This window comes from Colossoma macropomum, unplaced genomic scaffold, assembly GCF_904425465.1.
Source record: "Colossoma macropomum unplaced genomic scaffold, Colossoma_macropomum, whole genome shotgun sequence".
Taxonomy (NCBI): Eukaryota; Metazoa; Chordata; class Actinopteri; order Characiformes; family Serrasalmidae; genus Colossoma; species Colossoma macropomum.
Genome location: NW_023495254.1, coordinates 1,297,348 through 1,311,163, shown reverse-complemented (window position 1 = coordinate 1,311,163; position 13,816 = coordinate 1,297,348). Strand labels below are relative to the sequence as shown.

The 13,816-nt window shown below is 39.1% G+C and overlaps 1 protein-coding gene across 2 annotated transcripts in view; it reads right to left on the bottom strand.

The window, feature by feature from the left end:
* pdlim7 (PDZ and LIM domain 7) overlaps nt 1-13,816 on the bottom strand; it is a 72,515-nt gene that overhangs the window by 13,681 nt on the left and 45,018 nt on the right. Inside the window, exons 5-8 of one of the 2 annotated variants that reach the window (XM_036561534.1) lie at nt 8,768-8,787; nt 6,981-7,019; nt 6,307-6,461; nt 4,025-4,061 (exon numbers count right to left, since the gene is read on the bottom strand). The exons of the other annotated variant lie outside the window; for it this stretch is intronic. Coding sequence (XP_036417427.1) covers nt 4,025-4,061; nt 6,307-6,461; nt 6,981-7,019; nt 8,768-8,787 — 251 coding nt within the window. The remainder of the gene's footprint in view (nt 1-4,024; nt 4,062-6,306; nt 6,462-6,980; nt 7,020-8,767; nt 8,788-13,816) is intronic. 2 annotated transcript variants of the gene reach the window in all.

Here is a 13,816-nt window from a genome sequence, read left to right as displayed (position 1 = left end):
TAGATACTGGAGTAGGATAATATATCGCCTCTTAATTGTTATCGCTGGCATCACAGAAGGCTGTAATATGCAAATAAGGCCTCTAGCTAATCACAATATTACTTAATTGTGAGCAACTTGATTTAATGTGTCAGCATCCTGACCAATCACAGTCCCAGAAATTCATGTAATTCAGCATTTTATTTTTTTTGCACCACTTACCGCACCTTCAAGTTGGAGCATGGAGTCACTGTTTATGATGCACTTCATTGCAATATGTAAGAATATAAACAGTCACAATACTGGTACATGTTGTGCAGCCCTACTAGATGCCACCGTTCAAGCTTCAAAAAAAACTGTGCCGCACAAGTGAAAACAGGATCATCAGGTGGTGAGTAACCATCAAAAATGTCCACAATCTCAGTGACCACACCACATTCAAAACCTCAGTGACTCAAAGTGAAGGGAGATCAGTGCAGAAAAAAAAATCAAAGACTGCAACAGAGACAAAAAACAGAGGAGACAGTAGGAAGGAAGATAGGTTTTAATGTTTCATGAATTCAGAAAAAGCAGAGAAAAAGTCAACAGGTTGTTTCAGGATATTTTTGCTCATTGAAGAGTCAGAGAGAGAATAAAATCTTTCGACAAGCATTAAAACACAGAGAGAAGAGAACAAAGAAGAAAACCAAAGGGGTAAAGATGAAAGATCAAATCACAGTGCTACACTACCACGATCAGAGCGAAATCAGAGTGAAATACAGAACAGTCCAACAGCTGACAACTCCCTCAGACAGTAAAGCGCTACAGATCAGTCTGCAGATACGCAGGATTAAGAGAGGGAGTTTGTCGGTGTGCTAATTCTACAGCAGACCGTGCTCAGACAGTCTGTGTGTAGGAAAGAAATCTGACGGTCAGGCTCAGTTTGCATTCTTTTCCACTTCAACTTTATCTAGGCTGTGTTTCTTTGCACATTTTTGTCATTTTTTTAACATTTTATCTTTTTATTATTTTCTGGTAACACTTTACTGAAGGGCAGTGTTCATGACGCTACACGACACCTACATAAGATCATCATGACAACTGACATAAACCTACACAAACATTTATGAACACATTCATATTGGCATCATTTGTCATTCATGTTGCATTTGCTAACTTTTACTAAGGTGATGTAACATCTATAATCAAAATGATACTGATTATCTTCTGACATTAGGTTGTTGTGACACATTCTGGGGTGAAATCACATGGCCTTTGAAGCTTAGTGTAGTGGCCGTTATATAATGCTGATAATATGACGTGCCAAGTCAGGCTGGCTTAATGAGTTTCATTTTAGCATTTATAAGATTTAAACCATGTCACATCATCAGCATTATGGCACTGTGATATAGAGACTAAGCTACAAAGTCAGTTTGTAAAGCATGCTGTAATTTCTCCCAAAGACGTGTCATGTCAACCCCTGGTCAGAAAACGCTTTATTTGATAAGATGCCATAAGCTGAAGTAAATGACACTGTGCTGTCATAAACATCAATTACACCTTCCTTCTAAGGTCCATAGCTTGGTAATAATGCTTCATAATAGAATTATAAATAGAACAAATGTCACTTATGTCAATGCAGTGTCATATACGTCATAACGTCTCATGTCATCTTGTGGTTACTAGCATAAGCTGGTCAGAAATACTCAAATATTGCTTCATAAATATGTTATTCAGTGCTTATGCAAGCTTTATGTAGCCTTCAAATAAAGTGTTACTGAAAAAACTGTTACCTGACACCTATTGGAATAAGCCACTATAAATGCTTATAAAGGTTTGTGCCCGTTGTCACGACAGTCTTACGCAAGTGTCTTGTAGCCCTATGAACACTGCCATAAAATGTAACAGTAAAGTGTCACCTATTTAACTTTACATCCCCACCCCACTTCCCACACATTGCTGGGGTCAGTGTGTGATGCCCATGGCTGGCACGCTGAGTTGCCCTGGTTTGAAGGGAAGCTTTGGGATCAGCTGCTGGGGGGCGGAGCTAAGTTCACGACTTGATGTTGAGGGTGCGGGCGGACCTGTTGTGGTGCCAGTCCCTCAGCCTGGCATAGCGGGGGCTCTGAATCTCACTCATGAACTTTTCCCTGCCACAGCCAGCACGCAAACAAAGAGAGAGAGTGGACAGCATTGTGGACAGCACCGTGGAGGCAGAGGACATCCAGGGAGGATGAGAGACAAACAAAACACAGAAATGGAAGAAGAAAACACACGGAATGAGAGAGAGTAACCGAGAAAGAAGACTGGGGAAAAAATTACAATACACAGTTTATGACTTGTACACCTACTAATGCAGCTAAAAGGTTTCTAGGAAGGATTTTGCAACATCACATTTATAAAATCGCCATTCCATTTTTTTTTTTTATCCTGTGGGATTATACTACTGTAAATAGAACAGGTGTAGCCTCTATGTGTAACTTGGCTCCTTTGAAACAAATCTAGTCCTATTTACAATTTGGTCTAATGGTGGTTGAATAGCAGCACCCACTGCTGGTCAAAGATGTTAACTGTGTGGAAGCTAAACTCTTCTTTCGCAAATCACAATTCTGTTTGTGTATCCTTCCATTTCAGATTCTCACATTTGAATTTGGTGGACAGTTTCCTGTGCACTGTTAAATAATTAAGCACCAAAGTTGCCAACTTAACAATACAATACTTTTCGAATTACCTGCCATATGAACAATCTTTACTCATTAATATATTACGCAATCTGGGTTTACATGAATGGTTTGGCAAAAATTACATGTATACATCTTTCCATTTACTCCAGATGTAGTCGATCAACGAAGACATGTCTGGTGTCCAAATCTAGCTTCTTTAGTTTAGCACTGGAGTTACGAGGCTAATGTTGCTAACACACACTAGAAATAAATAGTCACCCAAATCTTTTTTGTAAATACATTCGCAAAACTCTTAACCGGCCCAAGTTGCAGTCTTTGTTAAGGTCACCCTGACTTGTCACTGTGGTTTAGGGCAGGGGTGCCCAATCCTGGGCCTGGAGATCTACCACCCTGCACAGTTTAGCTCCAGCTCTAATCAAACACACCTAATCCAGGTAATAAAGGCCTTCAAGGGCATCTGATTATTGGAACCAGGTGTGTTGGATCTGAACTCTCCAGGGTGGTGGATCTCCAGGACCAGGATTGGGCACCCCTGGTTTAGGGCAAATTTGAGTGACTACTGACTGTGTTTATTGGCAACCTGAGCCTCATAGCTCTAAAGAATCAAAATCTGGACATGTCTCGGAATAATGTAAAAAAAAAAAAAATTGCCAAACCAAACCATTCCTTTAACAATTTATTTTATGAACAGCAATAACACAGTATGGATTTAAATATTATACCTCTTCTAACTATTTGGAAGAAAGTATTTTTAGATTTCTTTTTCATTTATTGTTTTTAGGATTTTTTTAACAACATTTTTTGTCGAGTTATCTGCCCTGAGAAACCAAACCTTTTATACTATTAAACTAGAACATTAACTCAGCTTTTGAACAGCAAGTCCAAACTTTTGAACTACAGTATAGCACTACAGTATAATGATATTGCAATCATACTGCCTGGCTGCTCAAGCCTATTGCTGAGTTGTATTCGTGTATGATGAAGCAGGAAGAAAAAAACCTAAAAGAAAATCACCAAACATCACAGTGACGTACTAATGACCTCCAGGAGAGAAGCCGGGCAACACCACCGCAGTAGGTCATTAAAAAATAAATCAATAAATAAAACATAAGTGAGCACTGTATCAAATTAAGCTGCTAACCATGCAGTGTATGGTGCACATGTGCCTTGTACAGCAAATAAGAGAATAAGAGCGCTGCTAATTAGAGCTGAGCAGGGCTCATGGCTGGGGAGGATCAAAGCATGATCTAACGCTGGCCTTCATCTGAGCTGAACGAGCTGATCACACTGCACGCTAAATGAGAGAGGGCCAAGGTGAGGGAGTGGGTTAGTGCTTTTCACTGCACTTCATTAGAGCAACACAAACAGGCACACACATTTACCTGGACCTTTTCATGTTCTCATCATCCGGGTCCTGCACTGAGGGAAGCAAGTAAGACACAAATCAGATAGTGTCCGTTTAGCTCACTCACACAAGGTCAAACACCCACCAGACGCTGTCAAGAACAAGAACTGAGGACGACACCTTTGCAAGGGATTATAAACAGAGGTGCACCTGTCCCTCTACCGTTTCAGCATAGCAGGCAACCCTGTTATGTCTTGTAACGGGGAGCTGGCTGTATAAGCTTATTAACTGAAGCGTACAGAGGTCACATCAGGCCCTGGTGATCAAACACACTGTACCACAGGCAGTCTGACCTGTAACCCCTAAAGCTGCAGCAGGGCTGAATATAGCTTTACATCGGCTTGCGGTTAAACTCCCGACATCAGATCAGAGATTCCGTGGTGTAAGCTTTGGCCTTCAGAGCACATTTACTATCCCATTCCAATAACTTAAGATGAAGACGTTCACAAAAGAACCATTTGCTTGACCTATGGCTACTAAGCTAACCTATGATCTTACCATGAACGTTAACTTATATAAGATTAATTAGCTCGCTTTACTTTTAATAACAAAGAGCTGCACTAAATTAGGGCTTGGTCAACATGAAAAAGTTGTGGCCTGTATCGATACCAATTTTAGCGGCTGTAAATTGACAATAACATGATTTATATCAGGTGAGAAGATTTTATTTTATACACCAATATTTTGAGTTAAACTGTGCTTTACTGACTGATGTAATTGTCAGTTATCAGTGGTTCCATTTCCTAAACTCAAATGGCAGAAACACACTGCAAAAATTGGTATCGTGTCAAGTAATATTAACTTAAATATAGTTAATAAATCTAGTATTTCTCCCTTTGAGATTGTTGTAAACTTTTCTTAAAATTTTCCTTATCTCTAGACATTTCTGTACTTGTTTTAAGTAATTTTACTAGTAAAATGATCTCACCTTATTGGTAATTTTGCTTGTTTTAAGAAATGTGCTTGAAACCAGCAAAATTATCTGCCAGTATAGTGAGTGACTTAATAAAATTATCTGAAATAAGTAAATAATGCCTAGAAATAAGGTAAATAATCTCATAGGTGCATGACCATCTCAAAATGTCAAATATTAGATACATCAACCAGATTTAAGATCATTTCACTTGACAAGATACCATTTTTTGCAGTGCAATATTAAATAACACAATATTGTCGCACTGGGGTGGAGCTATGTAGAATTCTTTATGGTTTTAGTTTCTGTTTACAGTCCTCGTGAGTCATTCTGTAGCAGCATCTTGCCTATTAGTATGTATGTTAAAATGCACATTTTGTGCATTTTAATATACAGTGTCAGAGGGTCCTCTAAATTCTGATGTGAATTAGCAGTTGAAACATGAACACTGCAAGAAAGTAAATCTACTATTAAACTTCAACACCAGCTTCTCAAACTGGCAAAGCAGCTTAACTACCAAACAGGACCAAGCCTGCTGGTTTGTATGAGGTATTTGGTGATGTTGTCAGTCTTAACAATGTCTGGTCAATACACAGTGTTTGCTTGCATGAGGCAATGTTCTTATTTTGGCTCCTTAATGACCTCATAATTCAGTAGATTTAGATCCAGCAACATTTAGAGGAAAAAAATTAGCAGTAATTTGTGGAAAAACGTCATTTATTTTTCTCAAGAAAAGCTTCCTATTATGGGCATGATGTCGACTGCAGGTCCACTACTTCTTATTTTTCATTAGTTCTCTTCAAACAATCTTTTTTTATTATTATTGTTGTTATGACATTGTGAATATCATACAAAAGGTTTGGATGTATTTACATGGTTTTGCTTTTTACATGGCCATGCTTTTGTCAACTTTCACCAGTTCAGTCTTGCAATTGCTGTTAAATAGTTAAACAGTGGAGGCCTAAAATAGGCTTCACTATGGGCACAACTGACTAAGGTTTTGACACATCATCTGGAGATCCTGATGTCAGAAATAAATGGTCACAATATCGGTATCAATTATACATTGTGGATAATCGATATATACACGTATAAAAAATATAGTCCAGTACGGTCAAGAGAAAGCAATTTGTTCTGGGTGTGGTCTGCTGAAACTAGTTTATGTGAGCTGGACACAACTGTTTTCATGATGTCAGCTCTAAGCAGCCACGAAAGTGAAGTCTAGTCTCACTGAAGACTGAACACGTCTCTTACCGAAGTCTTTAATGTGAGTCTGGACACTAGTGTGGCTTATCAAAGCTGGTCCCTGTGGACTGGACAAGAGTGTGAGCACGACAGTGGCTTACTGAAGTCAGTTCCTGTGAGCTGGGCTAGGATGCGGAAGGAGCGGGACTGCGTGGTGCCAGTGCGTGGCTGCCAGTCCTGCGTGTCCTCAATCAGACGCTTCTTACTGCGGTCATTGGGGATAAAGCATGGGATGTTCTCCACCCGCAGACTGTGCCTGGGGGGGTGTTAGGTCTGTTAACAATGGTCCTTTCTCCAGGAACACTCCAACGTAATGTGCCAAGGCAACAACTGCAGTTTGTTTGCGTGCTAAAACAACAAACTAGCAACCAAAACAAGCACAAAAAGCATGCTAATGTGTTTGTGCTCACTATCAATCATCCTCTAGGAAAAGCAATTTATCCTTGTCAATTACATCAAGGCCTTTTCTTTCCATATAGCATTTTGCACACCAACACAATGACGTGCACAGCCTTTCTGATACAACAGTCTTTCTACAAAGCTAGCAACTTATCCAAGCTCACCTACACAAGACATCTAGTTATGATAACAGTTTCAAATGACCCAGTGTGAATACTATTTCAATAACAGGTGGGATACCAAGTGCAAAGCAGTGAGGGTCACACTGAGGCCAGTCTCCTCTCATTCTCCTTCACACAGCTGGTCGGAATGAGCAGCAAACAAGCTTGATTCTCTCAGGCAGAATGCATTAGAGCAACATGCTGTCCTCACTTACTTCTCAGGGTACAAATCTTCATAGAAGCCCTCGCCTCTACTGAAAAGGAGGGAAAACAGAAAGAGCGAGAACAGAACATAAAGAAAAATAAAGAAATATGAGGGAGGAAGCAAAGAAAGCAGAAGAAAATAAAGCAGAGTAGCAACAACATTAACTAACTATAAGGCTGCATTCACAAGAATGTTTTGGTATCCGTCAAAAAGGCATCTCTTGCCATCAAGGACGCGAATTTTGATATAACCAGCCAGCAAGCTCAAAATCAAGGATACGACCCAACAAAATATCAATTATAAAATGTTCCCATTCTAAAATCCGACTGTCACATTCAAAGCCATTGTAAAATACTTCATATACGCACTCATTCATGAGTGCATACACTGAATTCGGCAATAACTCAGAGATATAAAAGCATTACTTGTATGGACTGTGGAACGTGAAACTGGGTGGGTCCAGGCATCGGTATGTCTATGAACTAATCAACCTGAAATCGTATTAAACATACCTTTTTGGTTTAAACTGAGGGAGCTGGAACTACATGTTACTGAAGAAATGGTTGGAATATTTTAGCATTCCAGTAGTACGTTTATCTAAAGAAACTAACTGCCTATTGCACCCTCATGTGTACAGTTCAAGAATCTTCAACTTGAATGATAAACCTGCCTTTTCCAACAGGAACTGGTGTTTACTGGAAGTGAAAATGTAGTATTTTAACCAATAGCATTAAACAGCATTCAACAACAGTTTGTCAGTTAACAGTGAACTGGTTAATCATTTACATCCCTACTTGCAATTGGTTTCAATGAAAACAATGCACTTAAGGACAACCGATAACGTGCGACCGTGTGTGAAAATTACATTCCGTTTATAGTTTAAAAACATAAAAAGAAAAAAGAAAAACAAAAACAAAAAAAAAAATAGATTAACTTTTGATGTACGAGTCACCCATTTGGAGACGTGTGAGAAACTAACCACTGCTGTTAGCACCCATCCAGAGCTGTACGATCAGCTGTAAAAACAGGTAGGACAGCAACTGGTTTAATTAACTGACCAACATCTTTCTTGCTTCATTCTATGGAAAACAACCGCAACTGGCAACAATTATTGCTTACTTCATGTTTGGATGTGTCTCCCTCTCACATAGCAAACTCCACTCACAAATGTGGCTATAACAACTCAGCAAAGTGTATCAATCCTTTTTTTGGTAGATACCAAAAAGTCTTGTGAATGTGTCCTAAGGACGAAACTGATGCAACCAAGATTTCAACAAGAGGAAAAATGTACAACTACAGCTGACCCATCATGATCTGCTGTGTTTGTGAATAGCGCTAAGCTAACCTAGAATTGTGCTGACAAGTGAGAATGTTTTTTTTTTCCCCATTGTAGGGCTGCACAATATATGGTTTGTTAGTCACTGTTGCAATATTGGCCTTTGCAATGCTGATACTGCAGAAAGCTGTGATATGTAAATCAGGCATCTAACAATACATTTCTTTAATCACATGACAACCACAGACATTTCATACAAGTTTCTGCAAGCATTTTGGTGATTCAAGGCATTGGACATCATCCAACAAACATAAATAACTAAACCCATATTGGAGGCTCACTGTTGTTTTAAACATATTTGCAAGACATACTGCAGAAACATAAAACAGTATAGTGGTATATTGCTACATATAGTATTTTGTCCAGCCCTAGAATGTGTGCTTTAAGACAAGAGCAGCAGATATTAGATAACTTTTATACTATAGGAGAAAAAAAAAGGAAAAAAGAAATGGTTTACTAACTTGTCAATAACCTCCGGCTGCTGGAGAGAAAGCAACAGAGAAATAAGGACAGAGAAACATTAATTCGGTTGGAAATTCGATAGATAAGGACAAACAAACAAAAACCAAGATGCTGAGAAAAACCAAGCCACAGCATTTATAAAGCATGATGAAGAAAACCACATGCAAGTTGTGAGGGAGGAGTTAAAAGAGCTTCTTCACAGTGACCACAAGTTACTATGATCTTTCTCCCTGATCTTTCTCGTGTTTATTTGAATATGGGAGAAAGAGGCAGGAAAGATGGAGGCTGGACAGAGACACTAAAACCACATCCCAACTGAGTGGTCATTATTATTTCATTACCCAGAATTCCTTTTCCTTTTTGCTATTGTTACTATTCCCCAATATAGTACAACAAGCATCGCAATCATCCATTTGTTTTCACAATGCACCATTTAGCATTCCTTCCAATGGAGCTGCATTAATTGCAAAAAAAAAAAATAAAATAAAAAAAAGTGAACAGTTGTTTGCATCAGTCAAACAGCTGTTTTAGATGCAACAACTTATGATCTATTAACAAAATAAACGTATTTAATCATGGTACTTAAAGACGAATAAATACATGTTCCTGTAGTGACTTCATATGGTCCTACCATGTACACCACCACTGCTTTTAGTTTCAGTGCAGTGTGGTGCAAGACAAAAAAGCTGGTGTAGCTCACATTCTCAGCATGTTTGCTCAGTACTCGGGTGCGCAGTGTATTTTAAATACAATAAATACATTATTACTTAATCATCGTATTCAAAGACGAATAAATACATGTTCCTTTCCTTCAACTTCAGTGCCTTTGCAGTACAAGAGAGATTTACAAACCACTGCTGAGGCACTGCAGATCATAAACACCAAACAGGTTTGTATTTTTTAAGCAGACTTTTACAAGCCAATGCACCATCAGTGGCTGCTCTGTACAGTAGTTTGCTAGTTATCGCAGCGCTGATGCACACTGAAAGTAGTGAAATTCGCTATAAAGTGTTGCTATTTAACTGCAACTGTTAGACTTTTTTGCTTTAACTCAGAGTGCTCACGCCTGATCTCTTCCACCAGTCACTCTGTTTCACTTAAATAGCATGAAATCATTGAGATGATAGAAGAACGAAGCAGGAGCTGCTGCAGTGAACACAAAAAGTCCTGAAGTTGCACTCACAAACACAAAACAGCTAGCTTGAGTGCTGTGGTGCCAGAGCAGCACAGAATCCACAATATCATAAAAGATTTTAGGACATCTCATTCTCAAAAAAAATCCAGACCTATTTTTTTGATGATTACCCAGTGACTAGATATTTTTGATAATTTATGATGTATTAAATATTTCTCACAGAAGCCTGAATTGCTAAATAGAGTGGCTGAATTGAATCACATTTTAGCTGAGTCGTTCTTAACTTACAAAAATCAATTCAGAAACCAATAACATGAATTGGGTTGATTCGTTGGTAGCTCAAAGACGCACAGTGTGACGTTCAACTCCCAGTGCTGTAGCTCATAAGTTCACTATAACAAAATCTCATTGATCCTTAATATTGTTTATTAATAATCAAGAATATTTAGGCTGCTAAAATACTACAGATCAAACATTGATGACTAGGGGCCAATGACTTTAAACTCACATATAAACCCCAGTCACTGGCCAATTGCTTAAGTCCACAAATAAATGACTGATATACAGCAAAACACTACTAGCATTACACCAACAACAAAAGGTAGAAAGACGAGAGAATGTATAAACAAAATGGTTCTTTAGCAGTTTTATCCAAATATCAAACACTGAAGGGGGAAAAGTATGGGATCAAAGCTGGCACCGGCCCGATACCGTGCTTTTTTACCCATACTCAAAAATGCCAACATCTGATACCTCCTGACACCATGTGACAGCCTATTGTATGCTGCTACGCTAATGAACAAATGACTCTAGCTGGCACCGAACGAAGGTTTGCACACAGAGTGACGTGTTGCTGATGTTGTGGCAGTCAGACGCAATGTCGCTGGTCACTTAAACATTCCACCTTGGCAGATTCCCATAAGACATAACCTGTGATTTTAGGCCGTAGTTAAACACAGTAAGACAATCACAACCACTTCCCCAATATAATGGAGACGTGTAGGCCAGCAAAACAGAGGCAAAAAAGTTACCATTTGATACCAAAGACCGTATATACAAACTTTACTCCGTTTGACTGAATGGAACAAGGAAGTATAAACTTTAAAATAGGCTGTAGTGACTTCATACGGTCCTACCATGTACATTTTAAATACATTATTGGCTCAAAACAGCCAATTTATCAATAATTGACAGTAGAGGTTGTGTTTCATGTAGCATGTTAATCAGACCGAGTGTTTACATACAGTAAGTGTATATAAATTGCAAGCTTTGTCCATAAATGATAGCTGATTCAAACATACACTGTGAGACACCAAAGTGTGTGGAAAGTGTGTGCCTGGCTTTAGAGGATGTTCAACTACAGTTCAACCGGCCAAACAAACTACTCCAACAAGATATGAAACTCAAAACGTGAGCTCTTCATATGTATTAGCCTTGGATTAGCCCTGCTGAGAGGGGGATCAAAACTATGAAATGTATTTTACTTATGTACAGCGTAACTAATGTAGTACAGCAAGCTAAAGCAAATCAATTAAAATCTGCTAGATTTGAACAATTTAACCGCTAAGTTACACTGCACACATTTACACTGACAACTACTTAATTCGAAGTAGGTTACTCAGTATGGCATTGAAATCCATATTAGCAATTATCTAAAAACATGCACTCGGTCTGAAAAAATGGCATTGATCCATTAAAAAATTAATTAATTAGTTAATTAAATTAATAAATCAATCATCCATAGTGAACTTTGCACATTCACGCATCTATAGAATTACAGCTTAATTTACAAATACATTTGACTAAAGAATTCGTGAAAAGTTCTACGAGTTTTTTTTGTGTAAATGGTTCCTGACAGAATCCAGCAACTGCCCAATGGCTTGTACTATAAATGCATGTCGAAGGGTCAACAGGTTTTCTGTGCTTTTCTAAGTACAGGGGCACATGTTTACATGACTGTCCATGGTAATCAACTGTTTTCTACAGAGATTAGACAGGAAAATGCTGGAGAACTCCTTTACGAACTCTGCTGAAAGTAAATGCAGATTAGCAATAAAGCCTTTTTCCCCCTGCAAAGTGTCTATTCTTGTGGTTCCAAAACTGCTAGCATCATATTTTGAATCAGAAAAATCATTCTGCTGTTTCTAGTTTCTCCAAAAGTTCTTGGAATAGCTTCCATGCTGCACATGCACAACTGTATACTGATAGAGGTAAACATTCAACTATGAGTAATGCTGTAAACAGCTTCAGAGCACTGATGTAACAGAATAAACTTCACAGAACACGCACCCCTCAATGCTGCCACAGACCTGCTACAAAATTCAATGCACACCTCCTCGCTTCACAGAGACAACAAGAGTTATAACTCTGCAATTTTGCAGGAAATGACCAAATGACCAAAGTTTCTTTCTTAGCATGAACACTTTTTGTGACGTGCTGGGAAGCAAGAGAGCTGTGTTAAATCTCTTTTGGAAGAGAAGAAGAGACACCAAGGTGAGGATGTGTCCAAGTAAGGCCGTTAAGTAATTCAGCACCCTGGCAGCAGAAGCGCTCTGAGGGCTCAGCGGATTTTAGGGGAGGGTCTGAGCTCTATAAACAGCAACAGACAACATCAAGAGGCCTTACACACTCAGACACACACACACAGACACACACAGACACACACACACACCTCACTTGTATGTATACAATGTCAGGATATGAGGATCATATGTCCTATAAATATTATTTATATCGCTGCTGGAACAAAACCTCATATCTCCAAAAAGTTAACTTTACAGGAGTAAAAAAAAAAAAAACATTTTACTGTGAATGTAAGTCAATGGAACCAGACATTTTTCCAAGTAATTCTGGGCTGTTTCTTTTGGTGTATTCATCATGAAACACTGACACAATGTAAAGGGCAACAGGCATTTTCAGATTATGTGAAAAACTGAAAAACGACAAAAATGGAGGTTTTGTTCCAACAAGAGCGATATGTAAGTAGCTATATGTAATAATGTCCCATATATACAGCAGAAGAGGAGGAGGAGGAAAAGAAGAAGAAAAGTAGGAGAAAGAAGAAGGAGAAGACAAAGAAGATAAAGGAGAAGAAAAAGGAGGAAAAAGGAGCACAAGATAAAGAAGAAAGAGGAGAAGAAGACGAAGATATATGTATCAGTCTTAAAGGAACTGCTTAATTCTATAAAATAGAGAAGAGAAAAAATAATTCTTTTGTTCTTTCAGTTTTAAAAAACAAAACTTTGAACTTTAAAAACAGGATGATTTTAGTCCTACAACTGTATGAAAACAAGCACACGCGCACACACCTAAGTAGCACCTCTCGACTCTTTCCCCAAAGCCCTCGCAAAGCTGAGATATTCACTGCCTCCTGTTCTGGCTCTCCTGACCAGCAACATCTGTTGTTTTGAGTGTTGAAATGAAAAGGTCTAGTTAAAATGCAGCCTCTCTCTCTGGCCGTCTTTGGCAGAGGCGAGACAGGGACGAGCGACCGTTCCCACACAGGGACGATAAAGAGGAGGAGTGAAAAAACAGATTGGGAGCTTGTCTGACACAGCGCTGCTCCAAACACCGTTTCTGTGTGAAAAACTGGACACCTGGGCGGCACTGGGACCACCTCAGCCAAAGAGGAAAAAACAGAGCCAGCTGCTTAATGCTACAGAGAAAGAGAGAGACAGAGAGAGAGAGAGAGAGAGAGAGAGAGAGAGAGAGAGAGCGCGCGCGCAAGAGAGAGAGAGCACGAGTAAGAGAGAGAGAGAGAGAGAGAGAGAGAGCGCGAGCACGAGTAAAAGAGAGAGAGAGAGAGAGAGAGAGAGAGAGAGAGAGAGAGAGAGAGAGAGCGCGCGAGAGTAAAAGAGAGAGAGAGAGAGAGAGAGAGAGAGAGAGAGAGAGAGAGCGCGCGCGCAAGAGAGAG